Source organism: Xenopus laevis, chromosome 8L (genome assembly GCF_017654675.1).
Source record: "Xenopus laevis strain J_2021 chromosome 8L, Xenopus_laevis_v10.1, whole genome shotgun sequence".
Taxonomy (NCBI): Eukaryota; Metazoa; Chordata; class Amphibia; order Anura; family Pipidae; genus Xenopus; species Xenopus laevis.
The window spans coordinates 11,340,489-11,352,316 of NC_054385.1; the positions used below are offsets into that span (position 1 = coordinate 11,340,489).

At 39.9% G+C, this 11,828-nt stretch overlaps 1 protein-coding gene across 2 annotated transcripts; it reads left to right on the forward strand.

Annotated features, from left to right (window-relative positions):
• Nucleotides 1–2,403: 2,403 nt before the first annotated feature.
• On the forward strand, nt 2,404–10,567 carry fcn2.L (ficolin 2 L homeolog). Of its 2 annotated transcripts, NM_001095196.1 has the most exon segments (9): nt 2,423–2,514; nt 3,704–3,808; nt 4,245–4,298; nt 4,512–4,544; nt 6,003–6,041; nt 7,184–7,311; nt 8,075–8,204; nt 9,463–9,597; nt 10,271–10,567. In NM_001095196.1, coding segments are annotated over 9 exon segments (945 nt in total). In that variant the 5' UTR covers nt 2,423–2,438; the 3' UTR covers nt 10,516–10,567.
• Nucleotides 10,568–11,828: the final 1,261 nt, after the last annotated feature.

The following is an 11,828-nucleotide window of genomic DNA, read 5'->3' on the forward strand; positions in this document are numbered from 1 at the left end:
GAGGCAAATATTTTATAAATACAATAAAAAAAAAAATAATGAACATCAATTAAAAAGTAGTGTAGAATCGTAATATGCAGGAGCATGCACTAATGGAAAACCTTAGAACTATATGGCACACTATCTCCATCTCCAACACCATCTCCTAACCAAATACTTTTCTACTATTCCAGATACCATTTGATGGAGAGAAGTATGATTCCAACATGCACAGAGCAAGAATTTCTTTCAGAAGTAGGAAAGAATATCATGGCAGAGTATCAGTGGAACAGTAGTAGCAGTCAGACATATCAATTCCCCCTTTAACCTTTTCGTTTGGGGACCCCAAATTATTCAAAAGAGACGTTGGAACGCAGTTTTCCATTTTATGATCCCCCAGTCTGACCCTGCTTAGTAGGAACATTGTCTGGAACCCATTAATAACAAGTTACACCAATGCAAAACAAGCTGACGGGTGGAACCAGGAACCTGGAAGAACAAACACCAATAATAATATATGAATATATGTGTGGGAAAAATCAATCAAAAGTTCTGGCAGGTGGAGACCAGACATTTAAAGTTACACAATACAAAGCAGGATGATAAACAAAGCAAATAGGAACCAGGAACTTGAAAACAAAGACCTATAATGTAGCAAGGCAGCATGTAATATATATGTGTGTGAAAAAGAGACATTTGGGTCCTAGAAGTATCTTGTTACCAAAAAGCAAACAGAACTACCAAAGCAAAACTCTTCTGAGCCTGGGAGGAGAAATACATATTCAGAACAAAAACATAACCAGCATATAATGTATATATATTATGTTAGAAGAATAGCTTTTGAAATAGTAGGCAATTAGGTTTCTTATGCAGAGGGGAGACAGGGACCACAGAGAGTTAAAAAACCACACACAGATCAGTAAGTTGGCCAATTGCAAAGAACCAGTGGGAAACCCAACAAGTCTGAAATTTAAGACTAGCAATCATTTACTCTCATAAGTGCCGCTGGCACCTAATAAAACAGTTAATAGCTGTGTTTGGTTAATTATAAACTTAAATGACTCATTGCTGTTTTCCTTTCAGAATTATTTTTTTTACAAAAAAAAAAAAAAATGAACCCCAAGGGTGGTGGTGTACAGTGGAGTTTGGGTGCAAAGACTCAAACCTTCAGCCTTTTATGGTGGTTTCCTAATCTTGGCACCCAAGGTCAACTATCAGACCTTGCCATATATGCCCAACTTTACTCATGTGACTCTCTTTCCTCTCTTGTAAAGGAATGGCAGCATCCTTACACTGCTTCAGGAATAAGGACTATGTCACATGAGGAGCTCTTAGGTGGATGAAAACCACTAGAAGACACCAATAGTTGGTGGGATGTCGTTATGCCAAAACTTTACCAATTTTAGGTCATCACTGATGCTCCCACGGAACACTGGTTGGGCACAAGTAGAAAAGTTCCTTCTCAACCTTGGCCTGGGTTGGATGGGTGCAAAAAACTACTAATAGGGAACCATATTCATCAGGACATTATCCAATGTAATACTGGGAACAGCCAGGCTTTTGTCTGGACTGGACTGAACAGCAGAATTTGGATTTGGCCAGACCATTAGTGTTTAACAGGATTATAGTGATACCTTAAATGTCAAGCTCTGTATAAAGGAAGGAGCACAGATGTGCACAGATTATTCAGCAATTACCATTTATTTGTATAGCATTGAGACATTCCACAGCTCTTTACAGAAATTATACATTATTGCTTAATATTTCTCAAATTAGAGACTGCATTTGGTTGTTTTTTATTGGACTGGGTCATCCGGGGCCCACCAGGACTGTGGCCGAAGGAGCCTCTTTCAGGCTCCCAGCATCCATCTTAGGTCCCCCCCCCACCTGCTTACCTTCTCCTTCTTTGCCGTTATTGGATCCAGGGTGGGGGAGAGGCTATGTTTCGGGCAGGGGAGCAGGTTAGGTCGCTGTGGCCCACAGGGTTTTTTTCGTGGTGTCCCGCAGCCCAGTCCTACACTGTTTATACAGCATTCTATAAGTGTCTAGTTACATAACTTATGGGTTTGGCAGATCCCTACCAAAAAGTAAGGCAGGAAGAGTCAAATTTACTCACTGCACTATACAAGTATTTATAGAACCATATGTCAATTTGAAATGAATTTATATTATAAATAATATATTTATATATTCTAGATTTGAAATTCTAAAACCTTTACTGAACCTTTAACCACACAACCCTTCCCACCTGCAATATTGGCAACCTTGAAAATATCAAGGGCAAATAAACATTCTTATTCCCAGAGGGAAGTAATTGTATGGTACTGACCTTTAATGAGATTTTCATGGGTAGTTAAATAAAAGGGAGGTCGGCGGATAGGAGGGGCTAAATGGCATTCTTATTAATGACAACGATTCTCTGCCAAACTGTTATAGAGTGACGGAGAAACCTAACAGATATGTGGACTTTTTGGGTGGCACTTTGGGTAATTTGGGTTGCAGTATCTCTGGGAAAAACTACAAACACCTGTCCAGGTAAGGGATCAATATACAGCGCGAGCCTTAATGAGCCTAGTTACTTTGCTGAATTAATAAGTAATTATTTTATGAATAATGTTGCTCCTGCTGTAATATACAAGGATATTATAAGTCTCAGAGGAGTTCCATGACCATATGACCATCATCTGAAGGCTGAGTGCTTGTATACAGGTCATGGTAATTAGCCTGCAGCCTCATGCCTTTAATCTTTGTTGATGCAGACGTTCATAGTTTACCATACCCAAAAAGTAAGTCAGATGTTTGGTGTTATTTCAGAGTTAAGAGAGCTAAAAAACAAGGCAACTCCTATACAAATTACATGACCATGTAGAACAAAGAATGGCACAAACCGGACCTCAGTCAAAAATGCTGCTTAAAAAAGGTTTTATTAACAAAAAATATTACATCTTATTCTCTTGAATAAAGTTTTTGCAAAACAATATGATGTAATATTTTTTTGTTAATAAAACTTTAATTAAGCGGAATTTTTGTGCCAGCCTTTGTTCTACATGGTCGTGTGATTATTCCCCTAATCTGAAAATCTGGGGCATGTGCACCTGGACCCACCATTACCCACAGTGAGTGAAATTTTACAGACAGGGGTCTCTTGTCTTTCATGTCTACCCTTTACGAGTTGCTTTCTCAATCTCTGGGTATATCATGTAATTAGTGTACCTTTCTCCAGGAGCTCCCTGACTTGGATGGATTCTGTTACCAAGCTTGCCTTGGTCACTAATACCCTGGCCTTGAGGCAGAGCCACCTGTTTGGCTGTAAGAGAAGTTCTTTGTTTTTCTGTGCTGTGGAGCATTATATCTATGCTTTCCCAATGGTAACACCCTTTTAAAAGTCTATAAAACTTTGTGATTCCTTTTGTTAGGGTTCTGACTCTTTGTGAGTTCAGAATCCATGGAGCTTTTGCCAAAGAAACTTTGTCTTTTCAAGTAGTCTCGGTTAACTGAATGTCCCGGACACTTTTGAGAAAGTGGCTGGATAGCCACGAAACGCATCAAGCAATGGTTCCTTATGATATGGAGTGCCTGTTTTAATGGAACAAATAAATATGGACTTTTAATGATTATTGAAGTTTGAGTTCCTCCCTCCTTGGTGCACCGTGACTCTTTTTTTGAAGCCCGGACACTTTGATAGCTGCCTTGATGGTTATACACCCTGTTTGTATATTTACAGAAGTGAAGGTTGTAGGAATCGGAGAATCAGACAAGTTGTCCATCATCCGAGGATGCCCTGGGAACCCTGGTTCTCCTGGCCAAAAAGGAGAACAGGGGGAGAATGGTGAGTAATCCTTTCAGCATTGTCCTGATCTCAACAACACAACTACCTATACCTAAATAAAATGTATTACAGTTGCTGTTCCTGGGACTAACCTACTAAAAAGGCAATGATCTGAGTAATAAGCCATGTTTTTACCCACAATGCTATTTCCCCAGAATTCTAGAGAAGGGGAGCTGTATGTGGGTGATAGTACCAAAAGGGCACTCCCAACATTATGGAAACCTAAACTGACAACAATACATAAAGAACATAGGCCTCAGTATAGGCTTTTTGGCTTCCATAAATGATAATTATAATGGCAGCAAGTATCAGGGTACATCTACCACAGCAACAGCAATGATGGATAATGAAACCATAGTGGGCAGTAGATGCATGTATGAATCTTTAGATGGTGTGAGACCATAATAAAAACTGTAGGTACATGTTCATTCCACAGGTAGTGTGGGACCAGCTGGACCTCCAGGGAAGATTGGACCACCAGGAACGAAAGGTTAGCTACAAATATGTCAAAATGAATTATAAAAAATTTAAAAAAAGAGGCTGTACTAACATAAGTGGTCCATTGTTTTACAAAGTCATTGGTGCATATCCTATCAGCTATTTTACCTAGAGCTAATGGACTTCTCTATGCCTCCCTATAATCACATATCCTCTCTGAATTATACCACTATGTTTGTATTCTGTATTTTTCTTTCCATATCAGGGGCACCTGGTGAAAAACTAAAAGGGGAAAAAGGTGAGTGTCAGAGGGCTGTAAAATTTATAAATAAACAATAATAAATATTTATATGGGACCTGTTCTCCAGAATGCTCAGAACCTGGGGTTTTCAGGATAATGGATCTCCGTAATCTTGATCTTAATACCTTAGGTCTACTAGAAAATCTTGTAAACATTAAATAAACCCAATAGGCTGGGTTTGATTCCAATAAGGAAATTAATTATACCTTAGTTTGGATCAAATACAACCTACTGTTTTATTATTATGAGAAAAGGGGAATGCATTTGAAAAAATTTTGATTATTTGAATGAAATGGAGTCTATGGGAGATGGCCTTTCTGTAATTCAAAGCTTTCTGGATAACGGATTTCTGGATAACGGATTCCATACCTGTACTAAGCAGAATATGCATAGAGGTGCTCATATGCAATTTAATTTGCCACTGAAACACTAGTATACACCATGCCATATCTTCTTGATAATGGGTTGTTGTATAATAGATAATACCTATAGTTATAAAGTTGTATGATGATTTTGTTTAATATATTCAATTATAAATCAAACACATGTTATGCCCACTTTAACTGTTTTTCAGGTGCAAAATATTTGAGGGTTTCTTTTATAAACATTTTGTTCTTTTCTTCCCCCTTTCCCCGTAGTTTACATATTCAAATTAGGGTTGAGATTCGGTTCGGTATTCAGCCAAATCTTTCACAAAGGATTCGGGATTTTCCCAAATCCTAAAATAGTGAACTCTCTAAACAATAACCATAAAATTGTAGCCTCGCAGAGCAATAGGTTTATTTGACTTCTAGGGTCAGTGACCCCCATTTCAAAGCTGGAAATAATCAGAATTGGAAGGCAAATAATTAAAAAACTAAGAAGAAGAAAAAATAAAGACAAATTCAAATGTTACTAAAAATAGGTCATTCTGTAACATACTAAAAGTTTACTTGAAGGTGAATCACCCATTTAACTAGTTCCAAGAATATACAGGGTGGCATAAAAATGTTCACCCCGAACTGGGCTTCCTGGTATATTTAGAAGAACTAATAAGAACTCTCCACCAATTCAGACACTTGATGTCATTGATTCCCCCATCTCCAGTTACTATGCAGGGCCCCCTAGGGAGTCCAGCCCCACAGGTTGGGAGGCACTACTATAACCAGACCTGAGTTTGTCCCAAACCTAACCAAAGGGTAATAAGAATCACATGATCTGCATGGTCCACTAGCTAAAACTTCAAACTGCCAGAGACAAAACAAAAAATCAGCTTCTGCACCTTCCTTGACAGTTCTTGTATAATAATATTAAGTTGGACCATTTAGCCAGTGTACTTTGGCCATCCATATGGGTCAAAATCCACATGATCCATACAATGACAATTTAGGCAAAGGAGCAATCTGAAACCAGAGTAAAAAATGATCTTGTATGTGTATAGTGGCCCTTTAACAGGACTGTGTTATTCCCCAACAGGAGAAAAAGGTGACAGTGGGAGACTTGACCAATTGTATGGTAAGTGGATAATGTGTGCAGTCCCTTAACTCTTCCAGTTTTTGTAGTATTTACTACCCTCAAACTTAACTTGTGAGGAAACAAAGGTGTCAATCCATAGCTAAGTCTTTATTGGCTCAACCTGCACATTCTTGATTCTTGAGTCAGAAGCTTATTGCATCTTTGCTTGAGTTGAGTGCACGCCTCGCCGCAAATCTGAGCCTAGTTGAGTGGCCTCCCTGACCTGACCTGTTTTGTGCTAGATAATCATAAGGAAGGTTTGGAAATCTCATTGGCCATGGATATGTATGGGGTTATAACTAGGGATGCACCGAATCCAGGATTCGGTTCGGGATTTGGCCGGGATTCGGCCTTTTTCAGCAGGATTCGGATTCGGGCAAAGCAATCCGAATCCTAATTTGCATATGCAAATTAAGGATACATAATTTGCATATGCAAAGTAAGGATTCTTCATTTGCATACGCAAATTAAGGCTTCCCAATTTGCATATGCTAATTAGGGATGTAGAGGGAAATCACATGACTTTTTGTCACAAAACAAGGAAGTAAAAAAAAATTTCCCTTCCCATCCTTAATTTGCATATGCATATGCAAATTCGGTTCGGTATTCGTGAAGGATTCGGGGGTTCGGCCGAATCCAAAATAGTGGATTCAGTGCATCTCTAGTTATACAAATGTGTGTATCTACTTGTGTATAGCAATCACTATAGTGCTATGCCATTGGAACCCTACAGTATATACAGTTCTGTGTTAAACGTGGTGGCCGTCAGTAATCCTACTAAATTAAATGGCTCCCCAGGGGCCCCAAATATTAACCCATCAGTCACCTGGTAGGCTGGTGGTGGGCCTCCCAACAAGTAAAATGAGACCACAATTTTTTAAAAAAACAACTCATAAACGGTCATGCGGTACTTCTTCACCATGAACCAGTGCATTAGCTTGAGGCTACATTTATAGACCTATCATGTTCCCAAAAAGCTTATCTGCAGTTAAGCAATTAGTTAGCAAATTGGAGAGCACTTTGTACCACTCAACACCTGCCTTGCTCTAATCAGTAGTTTAAGTAGCAGCTTGGCAGGGGTACACAGTGCCCTCACTAAAGTAACAATAGTCATTCTTTCTTTTCTGATCATTATCTTTCAGATGCAAAGAACTGCAAGGAGCTCCTGGACCAGGGGGAAATTCTAAGTGACTGGTATACAATATACCCAGAAAATACTGACCCAATGAAGGTGCACTGTGATATGCACACTGATGGAGGAGGATGGATTGTAAGGCAATATCACTATATACCTATTATATATTTAATATCTCAATACACTAAACAGTCCATCGCTTGTGTTAAAGATGCTATGGCTTTCCACTTAACTGTTTAATATTTCACAATTGTTCCATTAGTGGAATTTTTAGGGGTAATGTAATAAATGTTTGCACCTATTATAATGTTGGGGCTTTGGAGAAGAAAACCAGTCACTTATTTGAGAAATTACTTCCGTTGGCCGTTACCTTTTCTTCTGGAAGGCACATCCCTATAATGTATCTTCTCACGCTTAAACAAATAATTCCTTACTGTGGCTCCTGGCATTCAGTGCTATGTGCAGTGTCGGACTGGTCCAACGGGATACGAGGAAAACCCCCATTGGGCCCAGGTGTCAGTGGGCCCTCATGCTGCTAAAATTTTGGCCTATTTCATGGCCATTCCCTATTTCTATGAGAACAAAGAGGCTAAATAGATGGAATAATAGATTATAGTATAAAGAAAAGAGACAAATAAAGAAGATAAAGAATATTAGTGGTCCCCTGGTCTAAGGTTTTATGTTGGGCCCCTGGTCTAAGGTTTTTGGGTGGGCCCCTGGTGTCCCAGTCCGACACTGGCTATGTGAATAGGCAATACTGTCAAAGAAGCTGCTCGGATGAGTGGGGAAACATTTCAAGAAAGTCCAGTTGCTTTTGATTTATTTCTGCTAGACACTGTATATCATAAACCTGGATGAATGAAAATCTTCATAGATGCTCCCCACCCCCTCACTTTAGGTTTTCCAGAGGCGTTGGGATGGATCCGTGGATTTCTATCGTGACTGGAAGTCCTACAAGATGGGGTTTGGAAACCGCCTGAATGAGTTCTGGATGGGGAATGAAAATATTCATAAACTGACATCATCAGGTAATAGTTCCTACTGCTGATAATTGCGCAGTAGCGTTCGTTGAGGGGGGCGGGCCCTGATGCGTGACGCGCAGCCGGGTCCAGCCCCCCTCCGTACCACCGCATTAGCCCGCATTTCTCAGTGGCGCACGGACTGCCGGGGGGCCCTGAGGGGGTGCGGGCCCTGGCCCGCTCGCACCCCCTGCTCCCCCGGTAGTTCCGCCACTGTAATTGCCCTAGAACAGTGATCCCCAAACATTGACCCATGAGCAACATGTTGCTCACCAACCCCTTGCATGCTGCTCTCAGTGGTCTAAAAACAAGTGCTTATTTTTGAACTCCTGGCTTGAAAGCAAGTTTTGGTTACATAAAAATCAGGTGCCAAATAGAGACTCCTATAGGCTGCCCTTCACATAGAGGGTACCAAATAGCCAATCATAGTTCATATTTTGTTCCCCCTGGAACTTTTTCATGTTCTGCAGCTTTTTTACATTTGAATGTGGCTCATGGGTGAAAAAAGGTTAGGGACCTCTGGTGCAAAGCCTCATCAGGGTGTGTCTCAATGACCCATCATCGGCAGTCACCAGGGGTAATTAGCCTACAGCCTCTCTGGGGTTCTGGGATAAAACTGGGTTATCTAAACAGAACACACCCAACCACATTTTGCCAAACTCCTCCAATTTCGAACCAAAGAAAAGTCCACCATTTTGTGAATCTACACAATTTGTCTGTATGAGCTCCACTGGGACAATGGCCCTTACAAGACTCCCGTCCCCTCTCTCAATGGTGGCCCTGATTCCAAAATCAATCAATACAGGGAACAGGAACTTCATCTACTGCAAAATTACATATACAGGAAGGCAAACGACTTGATATTGTACAGCTATGGGCTCTGTTATCCAGAAATCCATTATCCAGAAAGCTCTGAATTATGGGAAGCCATCTCCCATGGACTCGATTTTAATCAAATAAATAAAAATTTTAAAAAATGATTTCCTTTTTCTCTGTAATAATAAAACAGTAGCTTCTATTTAATCCCAACCGAGATACAAGTAATCCTTATTGGTGGCAAAACAATCCTATTGGATGTATTTGATGTGTAAATGATTTCTTAGTAGACTTAAAGTATGGAGATCCAAATGACAGAATCCGGAAAACCCCAGGTCCTGAGCATTCTGTATAATAAATCCCCTTCCTGTATGGTATACGTGCCAGGGCTCAGGAGAGAAAAAAAAATATACACATATCTTAAACTATAAATGCTTTTCATTCTCCCTAGGCACATGGGAACTGCGTATTGATCTACAAGATTTTGAAAATGTGAAGCATTTTGTCAAATACTCCTCCTTCAAACTTTTGGGAGAGTCTGACAAGTACAAATTATTGCTTGGAAACCTTAACGAAGGTAACACAGGTAAGTGAGAGCAGAGAAGAGTACTCAAGGATTTAAATACTAAATATACAGAGTTTTTTTGAGGTATTTGTATTATTTAGCGCATCATTCAGCTTTTCCTTTTTTCCCCCCGTGCTTTTTACATTCAGAGCTTTCAAAAACGTTCATGGCATTCGTGGTTTTAGAGAAATAGAGTTTAATTGTGGTTTCAACAATTAAACAATTAATGGGCTTCCCTGTGACACAATAACCATGCCTCCAACATCATCACGTGGAAATTTTACATCTCTTACAGTAGATGCCCCAAGATAGATAGACGTTACAAACAAGAGTAGATGAATAGGGCAAAGGTGAACTATCCCTCTGAAGCATATTAGGCTACACTCTATACTTGTGCATGTTCCCACTTTTATTTAGGTTCATTTGTGTACTTTGGCTGAATCCTAAAATCTGAAGGGATGCCATTGCTCTACCTACTAGGTTCTGGCCCTTTGATACCAGTTTAATCTATATTCTGTAAGTCACCCTGTCCCCACTAGTATCTAGTTTGTTATACTGTATGCCCATTGGCTACATTCTAAACTCACTAGGAAGTAGTGAGTAGACTTTGTTAAGAAGCCCTGCTGAACTGTCTTATAAAATTGAGTATTGAAATTATCTATTTCAATAAGTGATTTATGGATTTTATTCCCAGGGAATTCCATGGATGTTCATCTTAACATGCCGTTCTCCACCTTGGACAATGATGTGAGTCCAGGCAAATGTGTTGCAAAGTACAAAGGAGGCTGGTGGTACAATGACTGTCATCATGCCAACCTCAATGGATTATATCTGCTGGGACAGCACGGTTCCTATGCTGATGGTATCAACTGGGCTTCTGGCAAGGGCTATCACTACTCCTATAAACATTCTGAGATGAAGATTAGACCTGTTATGTGAAGAACTTGGTGATAATATCACCCTCATAATAAATACAGGCTTGCATACACGACCATAGGGCTGTCCGGTGTACTTTTTTTAACTCACTGACTATTATTATTAAGGCTGAGCCATCGTTATATGGGTTTACCCTAGCAGCTAATCAGCTGGGTGGAAGTCAAATGTAGAATAAATGGAAGAGGGCCGAAGAGGAATAGAAGCAATGGATAAAGAATAATGATAAAATGAAAGCCTCACAGTCAATTTGTTTTAGTTGCTGGGGTCAACAGTTGCATTAGGGGGTAGGGGACCTGGGCCTGTACCCGGGAACTACACGTTCTATTAGTGACAATCCAAAACAGTGACAATCCTAAACAAAACCCGTAACAAATAAGCAGTGCTGAATTATGTACAGGTACGCCATTCTAGGGCCCCATAACTTTTTACTGTTCTGCAGAAAATGATTCTATGCCAAGTAACCCAGAGGGTATATTTATCAAAGAGTGGAGTTAGAGATGACCACAGCCCTCTAGAGTGAAATTTCCGAAACTCTCCATTCATTTCTATGGGGTTTTTAAAGGCGTATTTATCAAAGGATGAACTTTCACTTTCACCCATTGATAAATACTCCCAAAGAAATCAATGGAGAGTGGCGGAAGGACTGTGGTGATCTCTAACTTCACTCTTTGATAAATATACCCCATGGCCTCAAAGAACCAACAATTTGGAACTTTAGTACAGAAGAAGAAATAAACGGGTGTCCACACACAGTTAGATACAGCGCTGCTCTTCAGTAGCTTTCTGCACAGATATGTTTTATATGCAATAGCATTGCTACTACTTGTATTGAAAAAATGAATGAGAGTTCTCCCATGGACACAGAGCACTTGCACCCAGACTCTAACCGAAAATGTGCAGAATATATTTATTGTGACTTTAGTGGGTTGCCACTAAGCCCAAACTTGCAGCACAAATGGAAATAGAATAGCCTGTGGAATCCGATTTTAAAGGAGAACTAAAGCTTAACTAAAGAAGTAGCTAGAAATGTTGTACATTATGTTTTGTGTTTCTGTACCTGCCCAAGGCAACCACAGTCCTTTAGCAGTAAAGATCTGTGTCACCAAAGATGCCCCAGTAGCTCCCCATCTTCTTTTCTGCTGATTCACTGCACATGCTTTGTGCTGCTGTCACTTACTGAGCTTAGTACCCACTCACAATATACAGTACACATTAAATAGAAATGTCACAATATAAGGCTGATTAGTAATTAGTACAGATAATTACTACATGGCAGCACCGAAACCAGTGCAATTAGCATCAGAATTTAATAATCA

What these genes read in the sequence shown, in the direction of transcription:
- fcn2.L (XM_041572115.1), top strand. Translation starts at nt 2,439, where the DNA reads ATGTGGACTTTTTGGGTGGCACTTTGGGTAATTTGGGTTGCAGTATCT. An exon ending in GAGACTTGACCAATTGTATG is followed by an intron (nt 6,042 to 7,183) that starts GTAAGTGGATAA and finishes ATTATCTTTCAG; the next exon opens with ATGCAAAGAACTGCAAGGAG. An exon ending in CCTTAACGAAGGTAACACAG is followed by an intron (nt 9,598 to 10,270) that starts GTAAGTGAGAGC and finishes TTTTATTCCCAG; the next exon opens with GGAATTCCATGGATGTTCAT.